Source organism: Doryrhamphus excisus, linkage group LG17 (genome assembly GCF_037039965.1).
Source record: "Doryrhamphus excisus strain RoL-2023G ecotype Guam linkage group LG17, RoL_Dexc_Guam_v1.1, whole genome shotgun sequence".
NCBI lineage: Eukaryota > Metazoa > Chordata > Actinopteri > Syngnathiformes > Syngnathidae > Doryrhamphus > Doryrhamphus excisus.
This window is the reverse complement of record NC_136373.1, coordinates 778,679-794,129: the sequence shown is the minus strand read 5'-3', so window position 1 is coordinate 794,129 and position 15,451 is coordinate 778,679. Positions and strand designations below refer to the sequence as shown.

Below are 15,451 nucleotides of genomic sequence, written 5' to 3'. Positions count from 1 at the left end.
CTCTTTCACCGACTTGCATATCTTGATGGGAGACTCGTGTTAGCACCCCAGGTAATGTTGGAAAATGGGCAACGCCCACGGCAGTCGACTCTTCATGGCACCTTTGTTTTTCGGGCCAAATGACTTGTACATTGTTTTCTCTTCTAATATGCACAATTAAACTTAAAAATGCATTATTTTTGTAATTGGATTAAAACGGACAAAAGTGTGGAAATGTGACATTGCCATGCAGAGTGGGAGTGGATCAGAGTGGAAGTGACAGACTTGTTAATGTTCAAAGTCTATTTTACGTACAGGAATCTTCAGCAATTTTTGGCTATATTCACAATATTTTCAACTTTGTATATACTATTGGAACATTGTATTATACTTTATGTACTTCCTATTTTTATGTAGATTGAAGTCTGTTTTAGAAATAAATTTTCATTTATTGTTCTCGTTCTTCTGCATGTGTAGCATGTTAAAAAGCACATCAACACGCAGGTGAAAACAAACCCCCTTGGTGGAGGCACACATTTATTTAAAAAAAAAATAATAATCAAAGTTTAATAGCTGTTGGGGGGGGGGGGTGAGCTGCATCATGGCACAGATACATGATCATGAACTGAGATGATAGACGCACACAACTGACGCCATATTTGACAAAAGAGTCGTGAAAAGCCGATCCATCCAAAAATGTGCAGCAATAATTCATCCGTCCCACTCGACCACCACGCAGCATCAGCTAAAGAATAGAGCGACTGCGTACACCTGGCGGTACATATTGTTAGCTCTACCTGCAGCCAATCACTTCCTGTCTTCTATCCTTCCAGCCAAATCTAAGGCATTGCTGTGAAGGCCATTTTCCTGAAAACGCCAAAGAAAAGCCGAAGCCGTGAGCGACATCACAAACACAAGACTTCCAATGGCGGATGGAGCCGATGCATCATGTGTGACTCAAAATACAAAATGAGGAGCCGAGTGTGGCTGCGTACAACGAGCACGTGTCCTAGCTTAGCTTTTCTACAATCAAAACAAGCACATAACACAACAAGGTCCCTTTTCACACAGCACAAGCTCGATGCCGTCACTCTTGGCTCGCTGTGAGGTCTTTTTTTTTTTTAGGTGTACATATCTGCACTATTGCATTTGTCAGGATTAATAAATTAATTGCATAGATCGCAAAACCTTTGACATGATTAGCAAACTTTGGACGGAAGATGTGAAGGATATGGACACAGTACCAGCTGTGAACAGCCTAGCAAAACCGCTTATTGCCTCCAAGGCTGTTAGAGTCACCCAAATCTGCCAGGATGAGGTAAGTGTGTTTTTGAGCATCTAAACCTTAATCCAGACTTATGTTCTTGACGTTTTGAACAGACAGAACAGAAAAAAAACACATTAAAGCCTTTTGCACAATGAATGAACACAGGAAGTGACAAGAAAAACAAAGTATGCAAACATACATACAAAAAAAAACAACTATTTGTCACTATCACAACACGCTATCAAAAATAAAATCAAGGTTTCTTTAAAAAATAGCATCAATCTGAAAAACCTCATAAATGAACCAAATAGAAAACATTTAAATAATTCAAAAAGAACACAAAAACAAAAAGCAGAAGCAAAGTATTGACACGGGTATCAACTATTTTCTGTATAACAGATCAGAACGACACTTAAAGGGGACCTATTATGCTATTATTACTTTTCTGACCTATAAATGTACTTACAATGTTGTATTTTCGTGTTAGACCATACCAAGGTTTCACATAATGAAGTTTGCGTGTTTGGAAGTGAGCCCTGAAAGAACTTTGGTATGGCTCAAAATGATTGGTTTGAAAGGGTGTGGTTAAACTGTCCCTTTGTGATGTCACAGAGGGGCGGACTTCCTTATATGGTTCATAGTTAGGAAGCACTTTGGGCTTTGGGCGAGCATGCCCAGAGGCGGAACATGGGTGGAATAAATGAAAACAGATTCGTTATTGTGTGTAGCTGCTCTACAGGAGTCCACAACGCAATACCAAGGGTTGAAAAATGAGCATAGTAGGTCCCCTTTAATGTCCATAATTACTGCAGAGCAACACTTCATTTGTGCTTGAACAAAATGTGATCCTGGTGCCATAAAATGACCAAAATATGGAAAATGCACGAGTCGTGATGTGCGGATAGAATATGAAATATTCAGTGGAAATAACAGAAAGTCAATTCTTGCATGTACAGGCAGCTGCGTGTGTGTGTGTGTGTGTGTGACGCCATGTTAGAACCGGACTGCTGCTGGAATGCTTTTAATCAATTCTTTCTACAATCAAGCACCATGTGGACTTGGTCTCTTCATGTTTTTTTTTACGTTGTGTGATTGTCTGAAGCTTTGTCGAGATCGCCGCATCTGGAAATGACTTTAGAGTCAAAAAACAAGAGGGCTGTTGTTCCATCCCATGGCGCCCCCATCGGACCCCCATGAGGACCGGCTTGTGAGTGAATATCGCTTGAATTGTTTTTACAAACATTTAGAGCACATGAACCAAAAAACACCAAAACAACAAAAAAAAAAAGTCTTCTTCCTAATTCCATCCGTCCCGTCCACACCTCAAACCTTCCATCTTCGCTTGAGTAAAAGAGTTTATAGAAAATAAAACGTGTCAATTCTGTGTAACAGTCCAGAGACCCCCAAGGGAGCAATCTGGCAACACAAACAATACTTTAGATTCACAGTGGAAAAAAAAACGATCAAACGAGGAAATAATAAAATCAAACTCACTGTTGCCTTCACTTGTTATGCTGGTAGGAGTAGCTCGAGTGTTCAGTGGGTGTCTCTATTGCAACGGGTTGCTGGACGGCACTTTCCTGACAGGGGAGCCAAAAGGAACTCCACCAGGGAATTGTTTCTCACAACATATGAAGCTGGAGTCAAACGTGTGTGTTTACCTCAACGGAGATGTTGGTAGGAGGCACTTGGGTGTACTGGGGGACGTACGTCCCCTGCATAGATGTGTTTGCAGGCATATACTGGAAAATACATTTTGATTATTTTACTTTTATTTAAGGGAGTCATTTCAGCTGTTTTGAGCTATGGCCTTTTTCAGTTTAATTGTAGTTCACAATAAAATACTTACTAATTTATTTTCTCATGCCATTTTTTTGCATTTTAAAGCTTTAAATCGATCAGAGAATATTATTCATATTGTGTATAAGTTACTAACCGTGCCGCTGCTGCCTACGGACAAGTGGCTGAGCTGCTGTGCCAGCGGCCCCATCAGCGACGTGGGCTGGATGGACATGCTGTGGTCCATCCCTGGCGTCAGGACCGCCCCCTAATGTGATTTAAAAAAAAATGTGCTAAGAAAAAAAGCAACAAACGCTACATAGCCGTCAGATATGAGATACCGACTGTGGGCGGCATGATGTACGACTGGTGGTGGTGGTGGAGCCAGGAGGGGTTGTGCACCTGGCAACGCACAAAATGATGCTAAATTGAGTCGAAATAAATCTAGTTCAGAACAAGTAAGACCCGAGGAGGACTTAAGAGTACCTGGTAGGTGGACACAGGTGAGTGCATGTAAGGAGACAGCGAGGTCGGCCCCAGCATGCGATTGGGAGCCATGCTGTAAGGAGACGAGTAGAACCTACAGAGATAATACACTTCTTCGTCACCTATTCCGTTCTGATGGTGTTTGTTGGTGCGTGTTGGAGGTCCTTACCCGTTCTGTAAGGCTGTGGTGGGGTCGTAAGTGAGGGTCATCCCTCCCTGCAGGGAAAACGATAAAAGATAATAAGAAGCATGCAAGACTCACATAATTAGAAACAGAAAGAAAGTCACCGTCTCCCCGTCTCTGGTCCAGCTTCGGCCGTTATGGAGATATTTTCCTTGACTCTGCCGCTTCTTCTGGCCTCCGTCGGCAAATTTACATAATAGGGGCTCTGGTGGCACTAAACCGGAGCATTAAAGACACATCAAATATGGACATACGACATATGAGTTGAGACAACATTTTGGATTTTATGAAAATTCCCGACTTTATGGCTCAATTTTTATGAATTTTCTTGTCGTTTTTGCTTTGAGGTTGCTTTTACCTTCAGTGAAGACATGACATGATCACCATCATCATCCTCCTAATCTGTCATTTCCATATTTTTTTCATGATTGAATATTCTTGGGGTGTCTCATTGTTACGTTTGTGTCTTTGAGAGGAGTCAAAAGTCAAGTCAAATTTTTAAAATTATTTATTATTTATTATTTATTATTTATTATTTATTATTTATTATTTATTATTTATTTAAAATTATATTATTTTTTATGATTTTTTTTCATTTTTCCCTTTCATCCATCATTATTATTTATTATTTATTATTTATTTAAAATTATATTATTTTTTATGATTTTTTTCAGTTTTCCCTTTCATCCATCATTATGTGTATTATTTATTATTTATTATTTATTATTTATTATTTATTATTTATTATTTATTATTTATTATTTATTATTTATTATTTATTATTTATTATTTATTATTTATTATTTATTATTTATTATTTATTATTTATTATTTATTATTTATTATTTATTATTTATTTAAAATTCAATTTTTTTAATGCATTTTTTTCAGTTTTCCCTTTCATCCATCATTATGTGTATTTAGATGCATTTCCAACATTTCATGTTTACATTTTTGGCTTTCTGGAACTGATTCAGTTAGCATACGTTTCACTTAGTGAAATGACACTAACCAAGGTTCCAATGTATTTCATGTCTCAAAATGTTAGCGTCACCTTCTGTAAAGATGCTTGAGAAATTCTTATGTAGACAAAACACCATTTTTCTTTTAATCAAGTGAAAATAAAAACAAAAGAAAAAGTACTCACCTGACACCCCAGGTGGAGTCTTAATATATTTTCCGTTAAAATGTTGGATGATTGCCTCACATTTCTCCGTGGACTCCATTCTACAGGAGAAGGTTTAAAACAGGCTCGGCATGACGTGACGTTGTTTTGATCGGCGTTTAGCGCCTACTCGGAGTTAGCTTGGATATTTTGTACCTGGCGAAGCCCACACCTCGACTGGTCCCGTTAGCATCCCGCAGGATGCGGGTGGAGATGGCCTGGCTGAAGGGCTTCAGCATGTTCTCCAGCTCCTGCTCATCCATGGAAAGCGGCAAATTGGAAATGTACAAATTGGTGGGGTCCTGCTCCTGTTGCTGAAAGCGCGGATGTCAACAAATAAGAAAGCGAAAGAAAGAGCTCATGACATCTTAAATTGAGACAAAATGTTGACATCATAGCAAAAAGCGGCATCGAACATGGATGGGTGTTGTAGCAAAACACAAAGGTGGCGCCCCGATGGATCTCGCTGCTACATCACATCTTTGTCAACATCCAAGTCTTCATTTTGCAGTGTTTTCTTGCATTTATAAAAATAAGTTTTGGGCTCTAATTTCATGGCGCAGTTTGGCGCACCCCACACAGTGGTCATTTCATTCTGCGCACCACTGCGCATTTAAAGGCAATGAGAGGCGTTCATTTGATTGGTTAAGATTACACGCCTTCTCTCCTCCCTGTTTGCTACTTGGTGGGAGGCATGGAAGCGTGGGTGCACCGCGCTGCGCTGGACTCTGCTTTTCTAGTCTCGGAATATAGATGGCATAAATACTTAAAGGCATATTTAAGACAATAATTTCCATGCATGCGTGACAGCCATGACCTCCAGTGAAGGTTATCTATTGCCTCCTCGTCTCCTCCCTTTGCCAGTAAACAAAGAAGCTACAAGCCCATGAATGCATCAGTGATGCTTTCGAGTGCCAATGAGTCATCTGATGTAAACATGAGCCTGCTTGTAAACGCACCGTGAAGGGTTGAGTGAAAAATCAAGTTATTTTGAACGTCAGCAATCCAGCTTAACGGCAGATCAGCTTTCCCAGGGTGCCGCTGGTGTGGGAGACTGACGGTTATATTCCCGTTAAGGCCAGCGGACAATGCTGCGTGTGTGTGACTGTCTAGTATTGTGTGTGTGTGTGCGTGACGACAGGGCGGGTGGCCGGACATTGGGCGCTGCTGACCGGGTAGCTGCTCAGACACTGAGTCAGATGCCACCATGGAGAACAGGCAGCTCTTTTGTACAAGGAAGCTAGCCCTAGCCCGAGCCCGAGCCCGAGCGCCGCCGCCAATATGATGCATGACACACAAACACACATCATACACACTTGTGTGTACCCGTGTGCATTCATTGGGTCCAGTTCCTGATCCGGTTCCTTTTTTTTTTTAGCCGCATTATTCAAGTTTGTATTGAACATTTTGACTAAATCGCATTCCAAACATCTCCAGAGGAGGTCGTACCTTGGCCATCTGAGCCTGCACACCCCCCGCCTTCAACGCCGTCACTGCCTTCTGAGCCGAGGATGGATTGTCAAAGTCAACAAAGCCATAGCCTGTGGGAACACAGAAACATCGACATCCTGGAACTATCGAATAGCCACAGCGATTCACAAATAGTCCAACGTAATTCTACAGCACATTTAGCATCGTTTTCATTTTCTCAAATGGTCCGCCTAAAAAAAATATTTCTGTAAGACGTTTTCTCAGTGTCCTAAATCATGGCACAGGAATAATAACACCGATGCATCGAGATGCATCGACTGATCAGCAGTCAAATTAGAGACGCTAACAAAAGTTGCTTTGCAGTACACAACGTGTGCCGAGCATATTAAGCCAAAAACGTTAGTGTCAAGAGTTCTAGCACAGGCAAGCGGTATCGTCACATCAACTCTGACCACATATTGGAGTCCAGATACTAGACTGGAATATGGACCGCTTTCGGTAGCCACAATGCACATAGTATATGTAAATAAACAACTATTCCCACTCAAATTGGACATTAAGCTCAAATGTTTTTGGAATGTGGGAAGACACGGGAATACTACACGATCTCTTAATATAAAAAATTGTGTCATGTACAATATCCAAATTGACATAATGGTAATTTTAAGGTTTTAGGCATATGACCGCAGATCATTAAACAAAGTGTACTGCGATCAGATTACTTGTTTACTTATTTATTTCAACGCCACTATGGAAATAGATAATCTACCATCCCCATGGTAATGGTAGACTGTATTGTAATTATTATACATCAATGTAAGATATGATTATCAATACCCTTTAATTGTTACCAACAGTCCAAATGACCAGTCCAGCAAACCAACCAGCAGGTATCAAGTTTGCTCCATACTTCAATATGCTTATAATACTCACCTTTACATTTATTAGTTGTCTTGTCCAGTATAGCCTTTGTGGAAACAATTTTCCCATATCTAAAAAAAAAACAAATAATGAATATGCATTACATTTATATCTCATGTACTCAATTGTAACCTCCAACAACTTCAACGTATTTACATCACATGAATGAAAACTCCAGTAGAGTTAATAACATTTAGCATGATTGATTGATCTTAGCATGAACAAAGATGTCGGTCATGCATGTTTCTATTATAACGACCATCTCACAGTCGCATCACATGTCCGGCTCTGCTGCTATCCTGCTGCTTCATTGGACAGGACAAATGCATCAGTGTGAGCCATATTGTCTATCGGTCGCCATCTCTCCGTGGATGTGAATGCACCGTAATGTGATACGTCTCTTTTGGGCTGTCCTGTGCAACGCTGGCTCTCGGCCATGTTCTCATTCTGCATTCAGCGCCCTTGAGTCAGTGTCATGTCGTTTAAGCTCCGAGCCACGCTGTCCAATGACGGACACAAATATTCTTACGCTTTTTCATTGGGATCGATCTCAAATGCAAAAAGACAAACGCAAACTCACAAATGTTGTTTATATGGTGTAGTGTAGTGACGAGTGCAATGACCTCTACGTTGGAGAGACCAAACAAACCTTACACAAACACAGGAGAGCCTTTTCTTCGGCCTCACAACCATTCACAACCTTTGCGGATAACGATGTCCAAATTCTGGATCGGCGGGGTCGCCGGTTTGAAGGACGTATGAAACAAACCAACCATCCAACTAGAAAATGTCTCCCAAAACTTAGGAGGTGGTTTGCGGTATCACCAACGTCCTGACTCCTGTCCCTCAAAGATTTTCCCATTCCACGGGAATTTTGTCACCAAGTAGGTGAACGACTTCCTGTTATGCAGGACAGCCACGTGGGGCCACAATAACAACAACCATATGTTGACCACGCCCAGAGGGAACACCCACTGGAGACATAAATAGGAGAACTCCACACCCAAAATTTTAGAAAAGCAATTTTAGACAAGCATGTTTATTTTTGAACTACGCTGTAAATACACAATCTCCACCTTCAAAATAAGAGCGCCGTTTGTCCTATGTACAGTTGGAATTGCATGGGTGACTGCATCTTCCTCCACAAGCACAGGCATTACAGTTTGTTGAAGATTTAGTAGCAATGTCTGCAGAGGCTGACATCCCATTAGGAAAGTTTGCCAGATTGTTACCAATGAATACACGTGCTTCACAATTTCAGACCGGTAGTTGGGATTTTTTGACATGAAGTTGTATGACATCCCCCCCACACCCGGTGAAGTCCGTCAACAGAGACTAACTCTGAGTTCTCAGAGTCCGAGCCGAGTTCTCGTCGGATTTGGTTGCTGAGGAAAGTAGTTCCAGGTAGTTGCTGGGGTTCAGTTAGGTCAAGGGTCTGCCTTCTCAAATCAATATATAGCATAAAATCATAATTCATTTGCTTAAAAAAATAATCAGACCTCACAAATCGCTCGGCGTTATTTTCTATGACTTCACTTCGCTCCCGTCTGTGTGTGTGTAAGGAAGATAAAATTCCAGAGCCAAATCCAATGTCCATCCCTGGTTCCCGACCAGAGACGGACCAGGGCAAGGAGTGGAGCCACACTTGAGGCACCCAGCCACCCCCATTCCATGCTCTCATCTGCCTACACAGTACATCTCAGATCCTGCATGCTACTCTCCAAATGGGGGAGGGGAGAAGTACTCTAATAGTACGCTCCCGTTTGCCACTCAAACTTAAAGTGTCATTTATATGACCGACTATAGATACTTATGAATATATTATCTCCAATATACTCTTTTTCAACCTCATCACTGTAAGAAAGTTACACTGGCCCTAATGTGTGATGCTAAAAAGGCTAATTTCATGTTATTTTATCAGACTGTGTAAAAACAGAAATATGACAACCCCCCCACCCACATTGGAACACGACCAACCTGAGCCCCCCCACTTCGGTTCTCTCCATCCACATCCATCCCCCACCCCACCCCCTTCGTGCCATTGCCTTGTTTGTCTTTCCCTTTCCCCTGGGCTTGCCGTTTCCTGTTGGGTTGGGCGGCCTCATGTGAGCCATTTCTTCCAGACAGCTGTAAAATAGCAGGCCTCTCCCTCCCTCTCTCCCCCTCTCTCTCCCCCTCTCCCTCCCGAGCTGACTTGCTCCAGCTCCCTCCTTTTCTCCCACTCTTCTCCCTTGTCACATTGGTCTGCTCTGCTGGTTCTCATCATCAGGCTCCAGTCCTCAATTAAGCTGGCAAGGATCATTCATCTCCGCCATGCTGGTTTTAATGACTTCCACTGGAGCTCCAACAAACATGGCCGATTGATTGCTGGATGCTGCTGTCTCATGTCACACCACTTTTAAACACCATCACAGGGTATTTCATAGGACTTAGAACACCAGGAGACCACAGTACAGGTTTTAATGAAGTAGGGATCAGGATTTTATGCTGCCGATACCGATCAGTGAAATCATCTGATACCAATACCGATCACATACACGCAGTATAAATATTTAAATGTACTACTGGCGATATTAGGGACTCACTCTACAAGGTCTCTAACATGGAATGTCCCTCTGATGTACTCCTTCCTGATCCTATCCATCCTGGTCACTCCCAATGAGAACCTCAGCATCCTCATCTCTGCAACAAACTGGATGCTCAACTTTTTTTGAGCTTTCAGGCTTTTTTTTTTACACACAAACTTATGGAAATGAACTTTTCCATCCCAGCGATACTATACTCCATCACGTCATCTCCCCATTCAGCCACCGCTCACGTCTCTGCTCCTGATATCCTCAGCTCCTCTAATCTGCTTCACGCGTCTTCATCTCCTCAGGGAGATTCATAGGCTGCACATTCAGAGTAGTAGTTTATCGGGTGACTTACGGCTGACACAGTTTGACCAGATCCTGGTCTGTGGTTCCCGGGTGGAGGCCACGGATGTACAGGTTGGTTTTGCTCAGCTGCTCCCCGCCACTATTGCTGCTGCTGCTGCCGTTGCTGATGGTGCTGGTGGTGCCGCTGTTGCTGTTGGGGCTTGGAGGAGCCATCAGATGATTGGAGGACACATACGTCTGCTGAAAAACACATGGAGGCTCCTGTTATATTGGGATGGACTTTTGTCCTATGTGTATTATCTCTGTAGGTTCTTGTTGGGCTAATTTCATGCACTTATTTTATCAGGCAAATATGTCCAAAGACATCTGGGGTAGGCTCCAGCATGACAGATGTTCCACTGCAGAGCTTAGCCTTTTTGCATTGGCTCTGTGTTAGCGATGGAGGAACTGTTTGATTAGTCAGGGTCAGCAGGGCTGGCCTCTGGGAACAATGGGGTGGCTTGTTGGAGAACGGCTTGTCAACAGACAGCCGAGCTAATTACGTTTCTGTGTTGGTCTCTGCTGCAAAATTATAATAAATGACTCAAATGTTCCGACCCACAAAACAACGAGGATGCTACTTAGTTGCGTTGATGTTAAAGACAATTAAGTAGCTAAGTGGTCCTCGTCGCGGATGAGAAGGTAGCGACACCAAGAGATCAGTAAGCCAACAGATCCGGCAGTTAGAACTGACTTTGCAATGGCAATATTGGAATATTGAGTATGGCTTTCATAATAATACAGTAATGCTTTGTTTGGCGCCGTTAATTGGTTCCCGGCTCCACCGTTTGAAGTCAATTAGGATTCATTATTTATGAATCAAATATTTTCGCAGTTAGAACACAGAAAAGTGGTTTATGGCTTTTACCATCAATATAGCCAATTTGCCTCCTCTTCCATAAATTGATTAATTGCCACTTAATTAATTAATTGTCACTTAATTTCCTACTCTTTGAAATAATTAAAAAAAACATTTTATATTTGGGTAAAATTAAAACAACACACAGCTAACTTCAAAAGGGACATACTATGCCAATTGTGGACTCCTTTAGAGCAGCTGCACACAATAACCGGCACATAAAGCTTTCTAGATCTTCCAGAATATACACCTATTCCAGCTGTATTTCCTTGGATTTCCACAACAGTCTATTTTTAATTTATTCCGGGTACGCCCACTTCACTGTGATTGGTGCCACTCCCAAGTGCTCCCAAGGACTTCCGGACTACTGCCGAAACTCACTTTTTAATTTTGTCAGTATAGAAGTTGATAATAAATGACACAATACCCGGCACATAAAGCTTTCTAGATCTTCCAGAATCTACACCTATTCCAGCTGTATTTCCTTGGATTTCCACAACGAACGCAACGGTCTATTTTAATTTATTCCGGGTACACCCACTTCACTGTGATTGGTGCCACTCCCAAGTGCTCCCAAGGACTTCCGGACTACTGCCGAAACTCACTTTTTAATTTCGTCAGTATAGAAGTTGATAATAAATGAAAAAAACCTTTGGAGAGCTACGTGAAAACGTGGCTAGGTCAACTCCAGACATCGGTGAGCTTGTACACATGCAGGTAAGACGCTGCCTGTACAGGTATAATGCTACACAGACAACTTGGTATTTTTCTATTTTACCAAGCTGAGAAAAATCACCCAACCCATTCATGTCGGCCCTGCCTCGTAATCTTCCCTCTCGCTTCTTTGGCATCAATGGTGCGCTGTTTGTTTTCCCCCAATCACAGCTCCTTCCGGTGCTTTCTCTCGCCCTCGCAGGCCCATCAGGAGGGATGCATCTGCACAGGCCCGCCAAGATACAATCTCATGTCTGGCTAGTGAGGCCTGTCTAATAGGGATCTGCTTGTTAGCGCTAATCCCTCTCATGTGCTTTCCAGTCTCATTAAAAGCGCTCTCCTTCTGAGACAAGGACATCGGTGAGTCACATCCAAACCAACGACCTGGGCCAGGCCGGACGTGAGGTGTAAGGTAAAACTAAAAATGCGCCGAGTGCAAGTCGAGTGAGTCACTGTTTATTTTTGTTTATGCGACATCATAACCTTAACCCTTTTCGCTACAACGCCCACCATCACGTAAATGGCATTGTCATCTCGAAGGAAGCATTCATTTGCAACACACAAATGTTTGTGTTTCAGTTCCTGTGCTATTTGCAGTCTTTTAGGCGTTTAAGATTAGGGATCATGCTGGAAAATATACAATATATTCCTACACTCTGGGCCATGGGTGGGCAAATATTTTGACTAGTAGGCTGCATTGAGTTAAAAAAATTGTCCGGGGGGGAAGAAAATATATTTAACACACACATATGCACTATTTTATGCTTATCATTTTCCTTGAATTATTTGTCTAATTCATTCATTTTCTACCACTTTTCCTCACGAGGGTCGTGAGGGGTGCTGGAGCCTATCCCAGCTGTCTTCAGCAGTATTTTATGTCCCTTTTTTCAAGAGCACTTTAAACATCAGACTACATCCAACTATGTTTTTTTTTTTTTTTTATTTTTTGCAAGTCATGTTGCCAGTTTGTATGTTAAAAGTTGAAATACTTAGAAAGCAACTGGAGGGCCGGATTCAAACGCTTGGTGGGCCACATGTGGCCCCCGGGTTGTAGTTTGCCCACCTCTGCTTTAGGCCAATGGGGCAAAAAAATGTGAATGCAGTGACTGAAGACGATACAACATTAGGAATAGGAAAAAATAGGAAAAACGACCCCGGGAACTACCACTTCATCCATGTAGTTAGTTGCATTTAAACTTTTACCATTGCACTTCTACTGGTTACATCCCAGTAATGCTCTCCATTTCCCTCAGTTTCTAGGTTCCACATATGGGTTATGTAGTATCAGTTATGAGTAATTAATGTCCATGGCCTGTTGTCATTGTTTCCAAAGACAAGCGATATTCGCCTTCACCTTTAAGAGTCACAAAACGGTTCAACAAAGAAGAAACATCCTACCTGGTTAGCAAAAAAAAAACAAAAAACCTTAAAGACGCGATGAATATCATACCGCCAGCGACTTCATGTTGTGAAAAAACAAAAAAGAACAACAGCAGCAATGGCGGATCCTTGACCTTGAGTGTGTAGAAGGTAAGACTGCTGTCCTACTGACTGGCTCCACTTCCACTGAATAAAAACTCCCTTTTAGACGCTTTTCCAACATCCTGAAGACGTCGGAAAGTGTGTGAAGTGGACAGCGGTTGTGGCGTACACTTGGTATACGTATGTGAAAGGCTCGGAGGCAGAGAAAATGTGAGGAAGTCGATAGAAAGCAGAGGAAAAGAGGGAGAAATCTTTTCATCCTTTTCTTGTCTCCGCCCTCTCCTCGGAGTCAAAGACGCGAAGCAGGAGTTAGGAATTGAAGCTGGATTTCCAAGTGTGTCAAAACAAAGCCGTGCATGTCTTCTTTCGAGGAAAATAGTCTGAATCCGGAATTCCAGGAATTCCGTGCCATTAAATGTGAGCAATCTGAATCCCAGCGATCCATGAAGCAGGGATGGGAATAACTCAAGCGACAGAGGCTGGTGTTGATTTCAGCATTGGTCCCAAGGATGGTTATGACTATGTACATATTCACGTATACTCTTGGGAATGAGCGTATATGATTAAACACCTAAAAATACCAAAGAAATATGAACAATATGTTCCCTATGTACAGCCCCTTTAAAATAGATTCCAATGTAAATCCATGAATTATTCATACGAACCATCCAGTCAATCAATAACGGTCCTTACATTGTCTCTCTGCAGTCAGTAGTTTCCATATACATATTCCATAAACTACATCATTAGTAAAAGGTAATATTTATAAGTTTTGCCCCCCCCCCCCTCCGTCACATTGAAGGGGTGGGGCATGTCGCTAGGCGTAAAAGAGCAAAGAAAAACTTTGCCAACTTGTGATGAATTCAGCGCAAACATCACCCAAGTAAAGACGCCCCTGTGTTCAATAGAAATATGAATATGATATATGTATGAGAAATATGACGAGTACAACCTTGCCGTTACTATAAGCTCCACTCTTAGCTGTGCTGTCGTAAAGGAAGACAAGGGCGACCGCAAGGCGGATAAAAGAGCTCCATGTTCCTTCTGAATAACATTTAGACCCGAATGGTGCACTCGGCCGGTGGGAGACTTTTAACGCTCGCCTGTGGTCCACTTCTCTCAAGGACACTGCAGCTTAAAGCGGCCCCGAACTGGCGCCGAGCTCGGAGCGATCCCGTCCATATATATATATATATATATATATATATGTTTATATATATATATATCTATATACGATATATATGGTCGTTCTTATCACATGGAAAAGAGCCGGAGAGCGATAAAGTTTACCTTTTTGATGCTTTTGCCCTGGTAGCCGTTGTACGTGTTCACTCCTCCGGTCCTCGGCGGCACAGAGAGCAGCATTTTGACGCGGCGCCGTGTGCGAGGGAGCGGCGAGTCCGAGCAGCCAGGCAGCTGACGTCAGCCGGGGGGAAAGTGAGCGATTGGAGTCGCCTCTTTTCCCGGCAGTCGGGGGGTCTCCGCACTACTCTGCCGCACTCTGCCGCACTCTACCGCACTACACCGTACTCTACCTTACTCTACCATACTTCACCATACTTTACCATACTTTACCATACTCTACCACACTCTACCATACTTTACCATACTCTACCACACTCTGCCATACTTTACCATACTCTACCCACTCTACCACACTCTACTGCACTCTACCACACTCTACCATACTCTACCATACTTTATCGTACTCTACCATACTCTACCCACTCTACCATACTGTACCATACTTTACCATACTCTACACACTCTACTGCACTCTACCCACTCTACCATACTTTACCGTACTCTACCATACTCTACCCACTCTACCGCACTCTACTGCACTCTACCCACTCTACCATACTCTACCGTACTTTACCGTACTCTACCATACTCTACCCACTCTACCGCACTCTACCATACTCTACCATACTCTACCCACTCTACCATACTTTACCATACTCTACCATACTCTACCCACTCTACCACGCTCTACCGCACTCTACTACACTCGACCATACTCTACCATACTTTACCATACTCTACCATACTTTACCATACTCTACCCACTCTACCATACTCTACCTTACTCTAACATACTCTACCCACTCTACCACATTCTACCGCACTCTACCACACTCTACCATACTCTACCCACTCTACCATACTGTACCATACTTTACCATACTCTACCCACTCTACCACACTCTACTGCACTCTACCACACTCTACCATACTCTACCATACTTTATCGTACTCTACCATA

At 42.5% G+C, this 15,451-nt stretch overlaps 1 protein-coding gene across 2 annotated transcripts; it reads right to left on the bottom strand.

Annotated features, from left to right (window-relative positions):
- Nucleotides 1-1,729: 1,729 nt before the first annotated feature.
- LOC131137527 (RNA-binding motif, single-stranded-interacting protein 2-like) lies at nt 1,730-14,626 on the bottom strand. 2 transcript variants are annotated; one of them, XR_013630111.1, is made up of 14 exons: nt 14,476-14,626; nt 10,141-10,331; nt 7,225-7,283; nt 6,310-6,401; nt 5,017-5,174; nt 4,843-4,922; nt 3,800-3,909; nt 3,681-3,727; nt 3,512-3,605; nt 3,367-3,427; nt 3,183-3,293; nt 2,908-2,988; nt 2,741-2,826; nt 1,730-2,662 (listed from the first exon to the last, which is right to left on the bottom strand). XR_013630111.1 is itself a non-coding variant. In XM_058085605.2 (14 exons), exons 1-13 carry the CDS (start codon nt 14,548-14,550, stop codon nt 2,749-2,751), a joined length of 1,233 nt encoding a protein of 410 aa, XP_057941588.2. In that variant the 5' UTR covers nt 14,551-14,626; the 3' UTR covers nt 1,730-2,662; nt 2,741-2,748. The 2 variants fall into 2 exon arrangements, 1 of the variants encoding a protein (XP_057941588.2); XM_058085605.2 differs by having other exon boundaries at nt 3,371-3,427.
- Nucleotides 14,627-15,451: the final 825 nt, after the last annotated feature.